This window comes from Somniosus microcephalus, chromosome 16, assembly GCF_052327205.1.
Source record: "Somniosus microcephalus isolate GS21.2 chromosome 16, FLI_Smic_1.0, whole genome shotgun sequence".
Taxonomy (NCBI): domain Eukaryota; kingdom Metazoa; phylum Chordata; class Chondrichthyes; order Squaliformes; family Somniosidae; genus Somniosus; species Somniosus microcephalus.
Window position 1 is genome coordinate 48,210,016 of NC_141002.1, and position 16,006 is coordinate 48,226,021.

Consider the following 16,006-nt stretch of genomic DNA (forward strand, 5'->3'; position numbering starts at 1 on the left):
ACTGAAACTACAAAATTGCATAGGACTTAAAAATGTAACTCTTTATGCTATAAACTATCTGCTTGATTGCAGATAAGTACTTATAGTTTGTAAAACAGAAATTCCTGCTGACACTGTCACTAAAGATAGAAATGTGTCTGCACAAGCAACTGTGCAGCCGTGTTATTTGCATGTGTAACAATAGCTGTCTGGGTCCTGTTCACATCCCATTGATCTCCTGGGAGTTGAGGAGATTTCCTCATTGTGCTATGTGTAACAAAATTATAGAGGCTTTCAATATAATCTTCACCGCACATCAATTACAAGAGAAATGCAGAGAACAGCACCAACCACTGTACATGGCCTTCTTTGATCTCACAAAGGCCTTCGACACTGTCAACCATGAGGGATTATGGAGTGTCCTCCTCAAATTCGGCTGCCCTCAAAAGTTTGTCACTATCCTCCGCCTGCTTCATGACGACATGCAAGCCGTGATCCTGACCAACGGTTCCACCACAGACCCAATTCACGTACGAACCGGGGTCAAGCAAGGCTGTGTCATCGCACCAACGCTCTTCTCAATCTTCCTTGCTGCAATGCTCCATCTCAACCTCAGTAAGCTCCCCACTGGAGTGGAGCTAATTTACAGAACAAATGGGAAACTAGTCAACCTCCGTCGCCTCCAGTCCAGATCCAAGGTCATCCCATCCTCTGTCGTCGAATTACAGTATGCAGACAAGGCTTGCGTCTGCGCTCACTCGGAGGTCAAACTCCAAACCATCGTCAACACCTTCACTGAAGCGTACGAGAGCATAGGCCTGACACTAAACATCCGTAAGACAAAGGTCCTCTACCAACCTGCCCCCCGATTATCAAAATCCACGTCAAGGCCTTGGACAACGTGGACCACTTTCCATACCTCAGGAGCCTACTGTCAACAAGAGCAGAAGTCGACGACGAAGTCCAACACCACCTTCAGTGTGCCAGTGCAGCCTTCGGTCGCCTGAGGAAGAGAGTGTTTGAAGACCAGGACCTCAAACCCGGCACTAAGCTCATGGGCTACAGGGCAGCAGTGATACCCGCCCTTCTGTATGCCTCAGAGATAAGCAGGTTTACAATTGTGTTACACAGAGAAAATCTTCCCCCTGATGTTTTTGATGGCCTTTGAAGTGACAAAGCTATTGCTCAGATCTATCTCTGTAAATGACCGTGAAGGAAAACTACAAAGTATAATATCTGATCTTGCTTCTCACCCAAAAAGTAGTGGACTAGTCAATGCAAATAAAAAACAAATGTTAAACAAATCCTGGCACCAGCACTGGGTTTTTGCAAGTCCAAGGATCACGTGTGCTGGTTCCCTATCTAATGAAGATTACATCATCGCATAGTACACTAAACACTGCTCTTAATAAGACCTGATACCTGTAATGCTTAGTTTCCCACCAGATGACTGAATGCCTTTTGTAAATGATTTGTGTTCACATTCTGTTGGGTTGAAGAGTTGGCTAAAATTGATTTGCTTCTGGAGAAAAGTCACCTTTCCCAATGCAGATAAAAGGGCAAAACTATATGATCCTAAAAGTAAGACTGACAAAATATGATCTTTGGTTTCACACCAAGTTAATTTGTTAGAAATAATGAGATCTGCAAAATGATGCAACACTATATTACCTTCCAATCAGAGTGACAAGTTTGAGTTACAGTAATATATCTTACTGCCTACTTTACACAGGTAGGTTTCATCTGTTCTTAGCCAAGGTGTGCTAAGCAGAATTGAGATGGTCCACCTCATGCTGGGTGGAAGAGGCACTGGCTGATTCTGCCTGAATTGTGCCTCTTGGCAATAGACCATGGCCTAGACTGCCCTACACTCCTACCTAGAGCAGGATGCTTGATGGGGAGAACCATGCAAAAGAAGAAGTGGAGAAAATAGAAAGATTTATTTTCCTAAGCTCCAAAAAATGTTTGCAGTTTATGTTTTTTAATTTACAAAAAAAAGTGTAATTGCATACAGTAAAAAAGAGATACCTCGGCAGTGTATTACTACATTAGGCCTTACTATTTTCTATGTAAACAATAGCTGTAAAAAAATACCACAAGGACTGCAGTGGTTCAAGAAGGTTTCCCATTACCAGTGTCTCAGGACAACTAGAGATGGGCCATAAGTGTAACTTTGCCAGTATTGCTTGCAACCCTGAAAAATATTTTTTAAATGTGCCAAAAAAATTGTTGTCAAATCATGTGCATTGTAAGAATGAACTTAATTACTCTGCTTTATGTCAGCAAAGTGTTAGGATTTCAACAATGCAAAAACTAACCATTTTTATTATCACAAAGATCAAACCTCTTCTCAGAGTGAAAAACAATTGCTAATTTGGTTTGGAAATTTAGTAGCCTAATACTTAGGTAGTGTTGAACTACCAGGATACTGAGACTTTTAACCCCATCCAGGGGAAAGCCATGTGGTGAGACTGGGAACAAACTGAAAACATGTCTCATTCCTCACCAAGTATCCCGTAACGCAATGAACACAAATACAACTTTACATTTTAAAGTGAATATTTTACAGTACAGACCAAGGGCAGGATTTTCATTGGGCCATGGAGGCGGGATTGGAGGCGTGTGGGGGGTTAAAATCCCAAAATCGGGGGGCATGAACCCATCCCACCCCCAACCCGCTTCCATGCCAGTTTCAAAGGAGGCGGTTACCCGACCCGCGCTGGGACCCGCCTCTCCGAGGCGGGAAGGGGATTAGTGCCAATTAACTGCCTGTTAACAGATAGTTAACAGGCAGTTTTTAGCCTAATCCCTATTTTCATAGCTGAATTGTGGGATTCCCGATGGCTCCAAACCACGCCAAGTTAGCGAGGCGAGCCATCGGGCTGATGGGCTTGGAGGGGTCGAGATATCCGGTGTTCAGGTGAGTGATGGGTGCATGAGTGCAGAGGTAAGTGTGTTTGGTGTGTTTAAAGTATTTAAAGAAGTTTTACTTACCTTTACAGCCTTCCTTCCTTCAGGTCTCGGGAGTCCCTCATCTCACCGGCACAGAAAGCGATCTGTCAAAAATTGCAGCATTCAGCTTTCTGTTCCGGGGAGATCTCTAAATCATCCTGAGAGGAAGGAATTAATGTAGAGTACAGATTGTCAGTGTTTGACAGCTTCAAACAGCTGTGAAACACTGATATTTCATCTGTCAAAAGGTCTTGACAGATGAAATGTCAATCTGTGACGTCACCTGTTGCCGGATGACCCTTAATTGGCCTGCTGAGCCCGCTGGGCGGGCTCAACAAGGTCAATCAAGTCAAAATCGCGTGGATTGGCTAGAACTCGATGGAGGTGGGACTACAACCCCGAAAGTTGTAGACCCGCCTCCTACCCGCCTCCTCAATGAAAATCCAGCCCCAAGAGTTTTGAACTCTTTAGTTACAATTCCTTTTTGCTTAGTCCTCCCCAATAATTTATTTTGAGCTTAAATCTTGTACGAGGCCAAAGCCTCAATAAAGGAATTGATTATTATGCATAAACGTAAAGATTATCTGTACAACAATAACTTAGCTAACAATAGCCAGCTTGGATTCAGAGGGGGAGATGCTGCCTGACCAAACTCCTCAAATTCCATGAGGAAGTGACAACCCAAGTGGGAAGCCCTGTGTACCTCGACATCCAAAAGGCTTTTGATAAAGTTTAACATGAAAAGCGATTAATTAAACTCAAATCTGGGAATTCAGGGTAAACCCTGGGAATTAATAAGAAACTGGTTGATGGATAGGAAACAATGAGTAGTCATTAGAGGATATATGTCAGAGTGAGGAAGGAAGTAGTGAATGGGGTACCTCAGGGCTCAGTGCTCGGACCATTCCGGTTTCTAATTTACATAAATGAAGTGGATTCAGAAACTTAATGCAAAGTGATCAAATTAGTAAAAGATACCAAACTAGTAGTGGCAGTGGAATCAGAGGAGACAGCTCAGAAATTACAGAATGAGTTTGATAAAATACGTAAGTAGGCAGGATAATGGCGGATCAAATTTAATGTGGGTCACGGGTTCAAGCCCCACTCTAGAGACTTGAGCACGTAAATAATCTGACACTTCAGTGCAGTACTGAGGGAGTGCTTCACAGTCAGAGGTGCCCTCTTTTGGATGAGACATTAAACCCTCTCAGATGGGTGTAAAAGATCCCATGGCACTATTCGAAGAAGAGCAGGGAAGTTCTCCTGGTGTCCTGACCAATATTTATCCCTTACCAACATCACTAAAAAAACAGATTATCTAGTTGTTTATCTCATTGCTATTTGTGGGACCTTGCTGTGTGCAAATTGGCTGCCACATTTCCCTACATTTCAACAGTGATTACATTTCAAATAGAACTTCACTGGTTGTAAAGTGCTTTGGGACATCCTAAATTTTGAAAGGTACTATATAAATGCAAGTTCTTTCTTGCTTTAATGCAGACAAATGTAAAGTGCTAAACATAGGATGGGAAAATAGACGCAAACTTCATGAATGATGTTAAAATAGCTGAGGATGAAAGGGACTTAGTAGATTCAATGCTAATCATGTCCAACCAATGCAGAGCAGCAATGAATAAAGCCAATAGGATGTTGAACTACATAGACAAAAGAATATAATATAAATCAGAGGAGGTAATGATCAAACATTATAATGCTCCAGTCAGACCACACCGGGAAAATTGTGTCCAGTTTTGGTCACCAAGAAACAAGAGAGACATTCAAGAGCTGGAGGCAGTTCAGAGAAGAGCCACGAGGCACACCCCTAGTGTCAGGGGTTTGAGAAAAGACAGGAGAAACTTGCGCTTTTCAGTCTAGAAAGGAGGCATCTGAGAGTTGATTTTATCAAAGTGTTTAAGATTGCTAAGGATATGGAAAAGGGTATATTATTTTAAACTGTGGGAGTAAAACTAGGGGACCCGTGTTCAAACTAGTAAAAGGTACTTTTAGGACTCATATCAGAAAATTCTTCTTTACACATAGAATAATCAACATGTGGAATAAACTCTAGATATGGTGGAGGCAAAAATCCTGGAATCATTTAAGAAACATTTGAATGCTACAATGGGGGACTATTAGGATCTCTCTGGATGGATGAATTAATATTGACTTTCCTCGTCTGTCATTATCTTGTATTGTTGATGTACACTTCAAATGACTGGACTTCTAAATGCCTGCCAGCTATTCTGTTTACATTAAATGGAGACAAACCTGTATCAACCTCACTGGCCTTCTTTTCGTGTGATGAACATGACCTGCATGGATCACCACTGTTTCCAGTTGCCATGATGTTGCAGTTCTGTTAAAAAGGGGAAACAGATTGTCTCAAATAAGATGTTTAATTGGAAAACAGTGCAACTACACCTTTAAAGTAGCTCTTCATAGACACCAGGTTGCCACAGCGTTATCTGTGTGGAATTGACTCCAATTCCCATTAAAATGGTTATAAAATGCATCGTCTGCTGGCTAAACTTCCCAGAGAAGACATTCCCCGCCCTAAATCGCCACATCTCCAGCATAGTCTCGCTGGAAGAAAACACTTAGGGGCTGAAAATCCACAGGTCACAATCCCAGTGGCCTCCAGTACTGACCCTGCCAGTGGAAGGGCAGCCAATTACCATGGAGCAAGTAGAACACTGGATGTATTTCTGGTGCCTGCCTAACAATGATTGCTGGAAATTCCATGTTGCTTGTGGGGCAGGATTTGTCCAGGCCCTCCCCACCCCTAACCATGGTCCTCTTCGCCCCCTGAGCTAGGAAGCTGATCTGGAAAAACATTTTTAACTGCCTCTCTTCAAGGGTCCAGGAAATCTGCCTGGCCTGAACACACATGCACCGTCATGGAGGCCAATATGTCTCCACTCACTCAATGTAGCGGCCTCCACTTATACGTCAGATCCCTGTCCAGCTGAAGGAGTGGGAATTCACAGTGTAGGGAGTCCCCATCCCAGCTCCACCCCCTAGCCATTATTTACCTTGGATGCAGGTTCCACTCTTTAAAAGATAACCAGGAAACTGCTGGAAACGACAGAGCCCCAGTTACATTAGGAGACCAGTAGAAGACCTCTTCCTGAGGAATTTCAGGGTCTTAATGTTCAAGGTTGTAGATTTAAGCTCCATTCTGAACTTGAACACAATGGCTGGGAATTTGCGGTCGGGATGACAGTGAACTGGCAGCGTTCACCGTCATTCCGCCTTTGAAACTGACAACTTTGGGATTTGGAGCATGCGCAGGCTTCTCTGCTGACCGCAAATTCTGGGCCATAATCTAGGTTAATGCGTTGGTGCAATACTGCATGAACCCTCATTATCAGGGGTGCTGTTTTTGGCCCCATCTGCTTGTTTCAGTGGTTCAAAGAATGTAAGAGATTCCACTGTAATATGCAAAGGAGAGCAGGGAATTCTTCCAGTGTCTTGACCAACATTCCTCCTTTAATCAACAGTGCCAAAAATGATTAATTGGTAATTCTTCTCATTTCCGGTTTATGAAACTTTGATGTACACAAATTTACCCACATAGCAAAAGTAACTGCACTTCAAAAGCAATTTATTGAATGTGAATAATGTTGTAATATCCTGAGAATGCAATAAGGCAAATGCAATAAATGCAAGTACTTTTGTTCACATGATGCCCTTGTTTTACCAGGATTTTCATGCACATGTACACTGAGCCACAATATCAATAGCAACTCTTAAAACATCAACTCCACTGAACTCACTCAATGGTCTGGTTTAGTAGTGAAATATAAATGTATGTTGGCTCCAGCCGAACAATACAACATCCAGTAACCAATGACATGATGTGACGATGACACAGTGAGTCTGTACCAGCAGAGAGTGGTGTTCCAAGTTTTGGTATGGTGCCCAAATAAAGCTGGCTAGCATAACAGGAGTTAAATATTTAATTCAGTATAAGGGCTGCAGCAGCAGTGAGTTATAATTAGCCTCCTTGTCCTCAGTAAGGAAACATCATTCCTGATTACAATCCAGGGACTTCACCTCCAAAATGTGGGTGTGTCAACGTTGGAGGAGGACAGGATCAGGCTTTGCTGAGGTGCCCTCCACAGTCAAATAGTCAGCTGATACTGTCTAGGTTCACACATAAAGAATGGCCACTTGGGTGGGGTTCTGGTGATGGCTAACATACTTTGAGACCTCAGTAATAGCCAATGCCTTCAGGACATGAGGGCAGATATTACTGAGGACAGTTTACTATGTTAAAGATGCTATATAAATGCAAGTAATTGTTGTCGAAGTAGCTGCTTATCACCAAAAGACAGAACTGCCTCGCCTTCCCCATCCACTCTGACTAATTTTGGAAAGTATCCGAGCGTTTATATTTAAAAGTTTAAAACGAAAGAAAGGAGTTGTGTGGCACTGGGTACAGCAACTCCTACATCTGCCACAGTGACAGGATGGAGGTCTATAAACATATGGTTAAGTCTGTAAGTCTGGATCTCAACTGACACCAGGGACAAACTCAGCACTTCTCCCCAAGAAGGGAAGGAGACACTGGAGAAAGGGTTACACTCAAAACAGCTCCACCTGGCTGGCCGCCCAGTGACACAGGTTCCCAGTGTATCCTCTCAGGTGGGTAGATTATGTGGAAACGAGAGGGAAAATAAATTAACCAAAGAAGAAATTTAAAAAAAAATTCATACTGTAATTTTAGAAGACAACAAAGAGAAAACGAAAACTAACCACCCACACCAAGGCATTATATTTTTTCAACGAAGTTCTTTGCTCCGGGGTGCGCACGAATTCCCTCCCCCCAACTTGTTGATTTGAACCTTTGTATTGCCGTTGGTATAAAACCGCGCGAAATCATCAGTGCAATCGGGAGGAAATTTCAAAGTTAAGTATTTTTCCTTTTGTTTCGGAAGTGCAGCTGTGGGTGTAAAATAAAGGGGTGATAACGCAATGTTTGTAAAAGAACATTCATTGATCTCCAGTGTCATCAAAGCACCGGGCGACGAGAGGCTGCCTGAAGACTCCTGGGGTTCTCCCACCCCCGGAGTGAGTGAGTGGGGGAGAGAAGCACTCGATCCCCGCCTGGGGCGGGAGGGCTCCGACTACAGAGCAGAGAGGAGGCGCCCGTGTGGCCTCAAGCTGAGGGGCGAATGTAAAAAGCCCATGGCCAGCCGGCGCCTCACTCCATCTTTGGGAACATCGCCCTTTCCTTCACCCGCCATCAATCCCACCTCACCGCCTGAAAGCATCGACCCAACTTGGTGTAACTTTCCTTTGTCCGCGCACTGTTCCCAGTGCGGAAACAACAGGGCACCGGAGCGCGACGCGAACCTTTCCCCAATCAGCAGCTCATACTGTAAAACGTGTTGGCTCTTACCCTTTCAAAATCGGGATAGCGACAGCCGCCCTATAGGAACAATAAAAAAGTAGCAAATTAGATTGTAATCGGTGATTATCGAGCGATTTGTTATTTTCCGTGTAGAAAGCTGGCGGTACTCACAGCAGCGTCACTCTCACCCAGCCGGTTTGATGTTCTCACTGTCTCACCTGTACCTGCTGCACCTGAGCAAACAGTGATGTCACCTCCCATCCCCTCCACACAGCCTTTCAGCAAGGTTAACTGCAGCAGCCAGTGCTGACTGATACCGTGTCTCTCCTGCTTGCCACAATACTCCATTCGGTCAAGAGCTTTCCTCAACTCTTTCAGGCAGGTCCCACCAAAACATTCTCATACCCTCTGGTGGCTCACTACCCGTGAATATCTATTTTATAAAGTCTGCCGAGCTTTATACGGGTAGGGGGTGGGAAAGTGGAGTTGATCAGCCATGATCTTATTGAATGGCGGAGCAGGCTCGAGGGGCCGTATGGCCTACTCCTGCTTCTATTTCTTATGTTCTTAAACTGTCACCATTCTCGCTTCTGTTTCTCTCTTTCTTTGTCTCCTGTTTTTCTCTCTGCTTCACTTCTGACAGCCTGGTTGGAATAAAGGCGGCACTGAGGACTGGCGCAGGATGAACGAATCATGACTGCTTCCAGGAAACCGAGCACAAACCTGCATGATGCGCTGCCTGTGGTCGCAGACTAACTGGACATTGAGGGAGTGGAATCTCTTAGAATCATAGAATGGTTACAACACTCTCAGCTAGTCCCACTCCCCTGCCCTTTCCCCGTAGCCCTGCAACATTTTTCCCTTCAGATACTTATCCAACTCCCTTTTGAAAGATAAGATTGAGTCTGCCTCCATCACCCTTTCAGGCAGTGCATTAGAGATCTTAACCACTCGCTGCATAAAAAAGTTTTTTCTTACATCGCCTTTGGTTCTTTTGCCAATTACCTTAAATCTGTGTCCTTTGGTTCTCGACCCTTCTGCCAATGGGAACAGTTTTTCTCTATCTACTCTGTCCAGACCCCTCATGATTTTGAACACCTCTATCAAATCTCCTCCTAATCTTCTCTGCTCCAAGGAGAACAACCCCAGCCTCTCCAGTCTATCAACGTAACTGAAGTCCCTCATTCCTGGAATCATTCTCATAAATCTTTTTTGCACCTTCTCTAAGGTCTTCACATCCTTCCTAAAGTGTGGTGCCCAGAATTGGACACAGTACTCCAGTTGGGGCCGAACCAGTGTTTTATACAGGTTCATCATAATTTCCACACTTTTGCACTCTATGGGCTGGATTTTGTCAATGGGGAGCTTTTGGAGGCGGGACTCCCACTTGTTGGGTTTTAGTCCCGCCTCCATCGACTTGTGGCCAACCCACGCTATTTTCCCTTGATTGACCTTGTTAAGCCCGCCCAGCGGGCTTAGCAGGCCAATTAAGGGAAAGCCGGTTACAGGTGACGTCAGAGAGTGCCGTTTCATCTGTCAAGAGCTTTTGCCAGATGAAATGTCATCGTTTGACAGCTCTGTGAAGCTGTCAAACACTGACAATCTGTCTTCTAAGTTGTGTCTTTACTCAAGACTCAATTAGAAAGCCTTCCTGACCAGAAAGCAGAAGGCTGCAGCTTTTGACAGTTCAACGGCCATTCTGCTTTCTGTGCCGGTGAGCTGAGGGACTCCCGAGACCCGAAGGGAGGAAGCCTGCAGGAAGAAGTAAAGGTAAGTAAAACTTATTAAAACACTTTACACACACCTCACACACTTACCTCTGCACACATGCATCCATTACTCACCTGCACACCGGACATCTCAGCCCCTCCAACCCCCGCAGACCGACGGCCTGCCTTGCTGACCCTGGCGAGGTTCGGAGCTGTCGGGAAGCCCACACTTCAGGCCTCAAGGAGGCGGGACCCAGCGCGGGTCGGCTACTCACCTCCTGGCAAGATGGCATGGAGGCGGGTTGGGCACCCACCCCCAAATTCTGCCATTTTCCCGGCAGTCCCGCCTCCCCAGGGCTGGCAAAATCCAGCCCATAACCTCTATGAGCCTTTTTAACTGCTTTCTCAACCTGTCCTGCCACCATCAACAATTTGTGCACACATACCCCGAGGTCTCTCTGTTCGTGCACCCCCTTTAGGATTGTACCATTTAGTTTATATGTCCTCTCCTCATTCTTCTACCAAAATGTATCACTTCACACTTTTCTGCGCTAAATTTCATCTGCCACGTGTCTGCCCATTTCACCAGCCTGTCTATGTCTTCCTGAAGTCTATCACTATCCTCCTCACTGTTCACTATACTTCCAAGTTTTGTGTCATCTGCAAATTTTGAAATTATGCCCTGCACACCCACGTCCAAGTCATTAATATATATCAATAAAAGCAGTTGTCCTAGAACCAACCCCTGGGGAACACCACTGTATACCTTCCTCCAGTCCGAAAAACAACTGTTCACCACTACTCTCTGTTTCCTGTCACTTAGCCAATTTCGTATCCATGCTGCCACTGTCTCTTTTATTCCATGGGTTTCAACTTTGCTGGCAAGCCTATTATGTGGCACTTTGTCGAACGCCTTTTGGAAATCCATGTACGCTACGTCAACCGCATTACCCTCATCAACCCTCTCTGCTACCTCATCAAAAACTCGGATCAATTTGGTTAAAAACAATTTGCCTTTAACAAATCCATGCTGGCTTTCCTTAATTAATCCACACCTATCCAAGTGACTTAATTTTGTCCCTGATTACTGTTTCTAAAAGCTTCCCCACTACCGAGGTTAAACTGACTGGTCTGTAGTTGATGGGTTTATCTTTACACCCTTTTTTGAACAATGGTGTAACATTTGCAATTCTCCAGTCCTCTGGCACCACCCCCGTATCTATGGAGGATTGCAATATTATGGCCAGTACCTCCGCGATCTCCGCCCTAAATTCCCTCAGCATCCTAGGATACATCCCATCCACTCCTGGTGATTTATCTACTTTAGGTACAGCCAGCCTTTCTAATACCTCTTCTTCCTATCAAGTGTCTCCACTACCTCCTCCTTCACTATGTCTATGGCAGCATCCTCTTCCTTGGTGAAGACAAATGAAAAGTACTCGTTTAGTACCTCAGCCATACCCTCTGCCTCCGTGCATAGGTTTCCTTTTTGGTCCCTAATCGGCCCCACCCCTCCTCTTACTACCCTTTTACTATTTATTTGCCTATAGAAGACTTTTGGATTACCTTTTATGTTGGCTGCAATTCTATTCTCATACCCTCTCTTTGCCCCTCTTATTTTCTTTTTCACTTCTCCTGTGACCTTTCTATGTATAGCCTGATTCTCAGATGTATTTGCAACCTGACATCTGTCATACACGCTCTTTTTCTGCTTCATCATATTCTCTCTCTCTTTCATCATCCAGGGAGCCCTGACTTTAGTTGCCCTACCTTTCCCCCTAATGGGAATGTACCTCGACTGTACCTGAACTATTTCCTCTTTAAAGGCAGCCCATTGTTCCATTACAGTTTTGCCTGCCAATCTTTGATTCCAGTTTACCCAGGCCAGATCCATTCTCATCCCACTGAAATTGGCTTTCCCCCAGTTAAAATTGTTTACTCGTCGGGCCGGAAACATACTGATCAAGAAAGTTCTCCTGAACACACTTCAGAAATTCTTCCCCTTCTCTGCCCTTTACATTATTGCGATCCCAGTCTATATTAGGATAGTTGAAGTCCCCCATTATTACTAATCTATAGTTCTTGTACCTCTCTGTAATTTCTCTGCAAATTTGCTCCTCCATATCTTTCCCACTATTTGGTGGTCTATAGAATACACCTAATAGTGTAATGGCACCTCTATTATTTCTTAACTCTAGCCATATAGATTCTGTCCTTGACCCCTCCAGGACATCCTCCCTTTCCAGCACTGTAACATTCTCCTTAACCAATACTGCCACACCACCTCCTATCTTTCCTTCCCTATCTTTCCTGAACACCTTATAACCAGGAATATTTAATACCCAATCCTACCCTTTTTTGAGGCAGGTCTCAGTTATTGCCACAACATCATATTCCCATGTGGCTATTTGTGCCTGTGCTCACTTACCTTGTTTACTATGCTTCGTGTGTTCACATACATACACTGTAAACCCATCTTAGACCATCCTGTATTCTCTTAGTTTGACCCCACCTAATACCTTACTATTTCTTACTTTAGTGCTCTCTGCCTCTCCCAATCCTTTGAGCACTTTATTTCCCCTTTCTAATGTTACATCCTGGTGCCCACCCCCCTGCCAAATTAGTTTAAACCCTCCCCAACAGCACTAGTAAAGCTCCCCGTGAGGATATTGGTTCCGGCCCTGTTGAGGTGAACCCGTCCGGCCTGTACAGCTGAGAAAGATGCCAGGCTGATAATGGGCAAGGCAATCTGAGTGCAGTCTGTGGCATCTTTGACCCTGGAGAAGCCTACAATGCGGATGAAGCTTGGTGCTCTTTTGTTCAGCTTTGCTCTCCATTGGGAATGTGATTTAGGTGTTTCTCCTAGTGTAGGGAGCCTTGATGATCGCCCTGATTCAGCGGTGCACAGTAAACTGCGATATGTCGCTTATTTCACCTGCTGCAACCTAGAACAAGCTCATGGCGTAAAGGTTAAGGGCCACGGTGATTTTGACATCCACATGCAGTACTGCCTAAGCCCTGGTTGGGGCTCCAGCAGGTGACAGCTCCGTGACAGCTACCTTGGTGAAGTACAGGGGCCTCACACATTTCTCCTCGGAAAAGTTGAGGTATAAGAAGTGTTCCCTGAAGATCCGCTATGGGTATCGTGTACTGCGCAATGCCCTCCTCCTCCCTCTTCTCCCAGCTGCTGCTGGCTCTCTCCTGTCTTCGTTGTTTATCCTCGTCCTCCAGCCCCAAAGGCAGGCCGACCAGACCAGCCAGTTTTAAATGTTAAAACAATAAAGACTGACAGCTTAACATTACTATTATTTAGTGCATACAATATTTAAAAAAAAGTTAATCTAAGTATTTATAGGCTAGTTAGCTTAACATCTATGGTAAGGAAAGTTTTAGAGTCTTTAAATAAGGATGAACTTAACAGAGTGGTTGGAAGTGGGTAGTGATGTCCCACATATGGGAATAGGTGGATAAATTCAAACTATTTGATCGCATGAAGGATAAATACTGACGTGGACTAGTTGGGCCGAATGGCTTGTTCTATGTTGTAATTTCTATGTACTACTAAATTGTAACTTGTGTGCATTTTCTTCAGGCTGTTCTGGTAGTTTATACATATTTACCTATGTTTCTTATGATTTGTATTTTTGTATACAGTACACTGTTTTTATAGTCCCTGTGAAGGGCAGGATTTTTTTTCCCAAGAGGAGAGGGTTGGCAGAGCTGTCAGTCTTTCTGGTTTCAGTTGAAAGCCTTCATGCTTCCCTTAGCAATGACAGCTTCAGGTTTCTTCCATTCACTTTCGTTCATGAAATACTTCAATTCCTTACCATTCAGGTTGATTTATGAAAGTCCTCTTTCACACTAAAAAGATGCAGAAGTTCTAGTCGCTGATCAATGGCCTAAGTATGATCTCACTGTACTTCAATGCTGAAGGTGAAAGACATAAATCAATATGCTGGCATGTTCCATTATTCATGTTACCACACATATTTCTGGTAAACACTGGGTGTTGGCTGAATTGGAATAAATCCAAGTAAACAATAACACACAGTTTCACCAATACAATTAGTAGAGCGAAACTTTCATGACAGGTGAGTTTTAAACACCTGACCAAATAACTTAAACAGTGCTTATGTAATGCCTTGTGCATGCAACAATAGATCCACTTCACAGTCAAGCATTATGTAAAACAAGGTTTAATCTTGTTGTTTCTAAATTGTATTTCATCTGTAATTATTGCAATAAATGTGTATATTCAGATTTTATAGCTTTGTTTTGTAGTAATTTCTTCATTGTTGAATGTGTTTATCCTTAAATTAAAAAAAACATAAGAAAGCAGGGAACAAGAAACCTTTGGTCCGCCAAGCCCCTTCTTTTCACTAACCATCATGTACCTTCCCAATTTATTTAATCTGCTTCTGCAAATTGACTCCCTCCCTCTCCTTTCAGTAATCTAGCAAAGCTCCAGAAAACCTATCAAAATTACATCCGACATTATACATTCTTGACTGATTGATTTCCATGGTGTGGCTTTTTCACAGTGCCAATAATTCAGGTCACATTGTTCCAGACCGCATTGAGCATCCCTATATGTATTTATTCATCTGCCACTCTTGAGCCATCTAATTGGTCCATTTCCCTTTGAATGCTATCAATCTCCATTACACTAATCACTTGGGCTGTTAGTGCCACAAGACATTTAATAATACTGCAATAAGGTACTCACCTTCCACATTGTTTCTGTCTAGGGTAAATGGCAGGGGGTCCAATACTGCAATAAGGTACTCACCTTCCACATTGTTTCTGTCTCGGGTAAATGGCAGGGGGTCCAATACTGCAATAAGGTACTCACCTTCCACATTGTTTCTGTCTCGGGTAAATGGCAGGGGGTCCAATACTGCAATAAGGTACTCACCTTCCACATTGTTTCTGTCTAGGGTAAATGGCAGGGGGTCCAGAACATACCCTGAGGACATCCACTTGTCCCCAAACTAAGCTTTTCAAATTATCATCACTTTCTGCTTTCTACTGCCAACCTGCTAACTAGCTCATTTACAATTACTTCCATATGCCTAAATCATCTCTGGAACACTATCAAATCCCTTCTGAAAATCAAATTATATTGGACAATCCTCATTTACTAATTTAACTACTTACTCAAAGATTTCATGTAGATTTGTGAGGTTTTTAGATTTAGAGGCTAACTGTTCTTTGTTTACCCTGTGCTCACTTATTTCCCTAAAATGCTCTTGAGCAATTGTCGAACTAGAGCTCAGGTAAGTGATCTATAATTTCCTGGATTTATGTCACATTCCTTTTTTGAAAATCAAGGTAGTATCTGTTGTCATCCAATACCCAGGTACAATTTCTGGATTTAAGTAGCTTCCAAAAATTTTAACCAGTCCCTTGCCAATTCCCAATTTCCTTGCAGATTCTAGTGTGTATCCTTTCTGCTCAAGATACCATATGGAGATTTATTTTCTGATGTTTTTTCATAACACACACACACTTTACCTTCCTATACATGTAACATAGAATTACAAAGAAAACATGGAAACAGCCACTTGGCCAAACCAATCCTTGTTGTTGGTGTTTGTCCTCCACACGAGAAGTTGTCTTAATCCCATGTGCTCGTCCTGTTCCCATATCCCTTTATCCCCCTTTCCTTCAACCACTTAGCTAAAGAAATAAAAACTTACATTCATATAGCGCCTTTCACAACTTTAGGATGCCCCAAAGTGCTTTACAGCCAGTAAAATACTTTTTGAAGTGCAGTAACTATTGTAATGTAGGGAAACCCGGCAGCCAATGTGCTCACATTTAGATCATACAAACAGCAATGAGATAGATGACTGGATAATCTTTTTTTTAGCAATGTTGGTTGAGGGATAAATATTGGCCAGGACACCGGGAGAACTGCACTGCACTTCTTCGAATAGCGCCATGGGATCTTTTACATCACTCAAAAGAACAAAGAGGATCTTTGGTTAACTTCTCATCCAAAAGACAG

General features: G+C 43.5%; 2 protein-coding genes across 2 annotated transcripts in view; one reads left to right on the forward strand and one right to left on the reverse strand.

Annotated features, from left to right (window-relative positions):
* The window catches only part of LOC147106134 (bcl-2 homologous antagonist/killer-like), a 72,926-nt gene extending 64,237 nt beyond the window's left edge, over positions 1-8,689 (reverse strand). Inside the window, exons 1-3 of the mRNA XM_086008948.1 lie at positions 8,459-8,689; positions 8,336-8,365; positions 5,200-5,287 (exon numbers count right to left, since the gene is read on the reverse strand). Of these exons, the coding sequence (XP_085865074.1) occupies positions 5,200-5,287; positions 8,336-8,365; positions 8,459-8,635 (295 nt within the window). The 5' untranslated portion in view covers positions 8,636-8,689. The remainder of the gene's footprint in view (positions 1-5,199; positions 5,288-8,335; positions 8,366-8,458) is intronic.
* LOC147106135 (polyglutamylase complex subunit TTLL1) overlaps positions 7,767-16,006 on the forward strand; it is a 101,531-nt gene continuing 93,291 nt past the window's right edge. The window contains exon 1 of the mRNA XM_086008946.1: positions 7,767-7,842. The gene's annotated coding sequence lies outside the window, so the exon portion shown is untranslated. The remainder of the gene's footprint in view (positions 7,843-16,006) is intronic.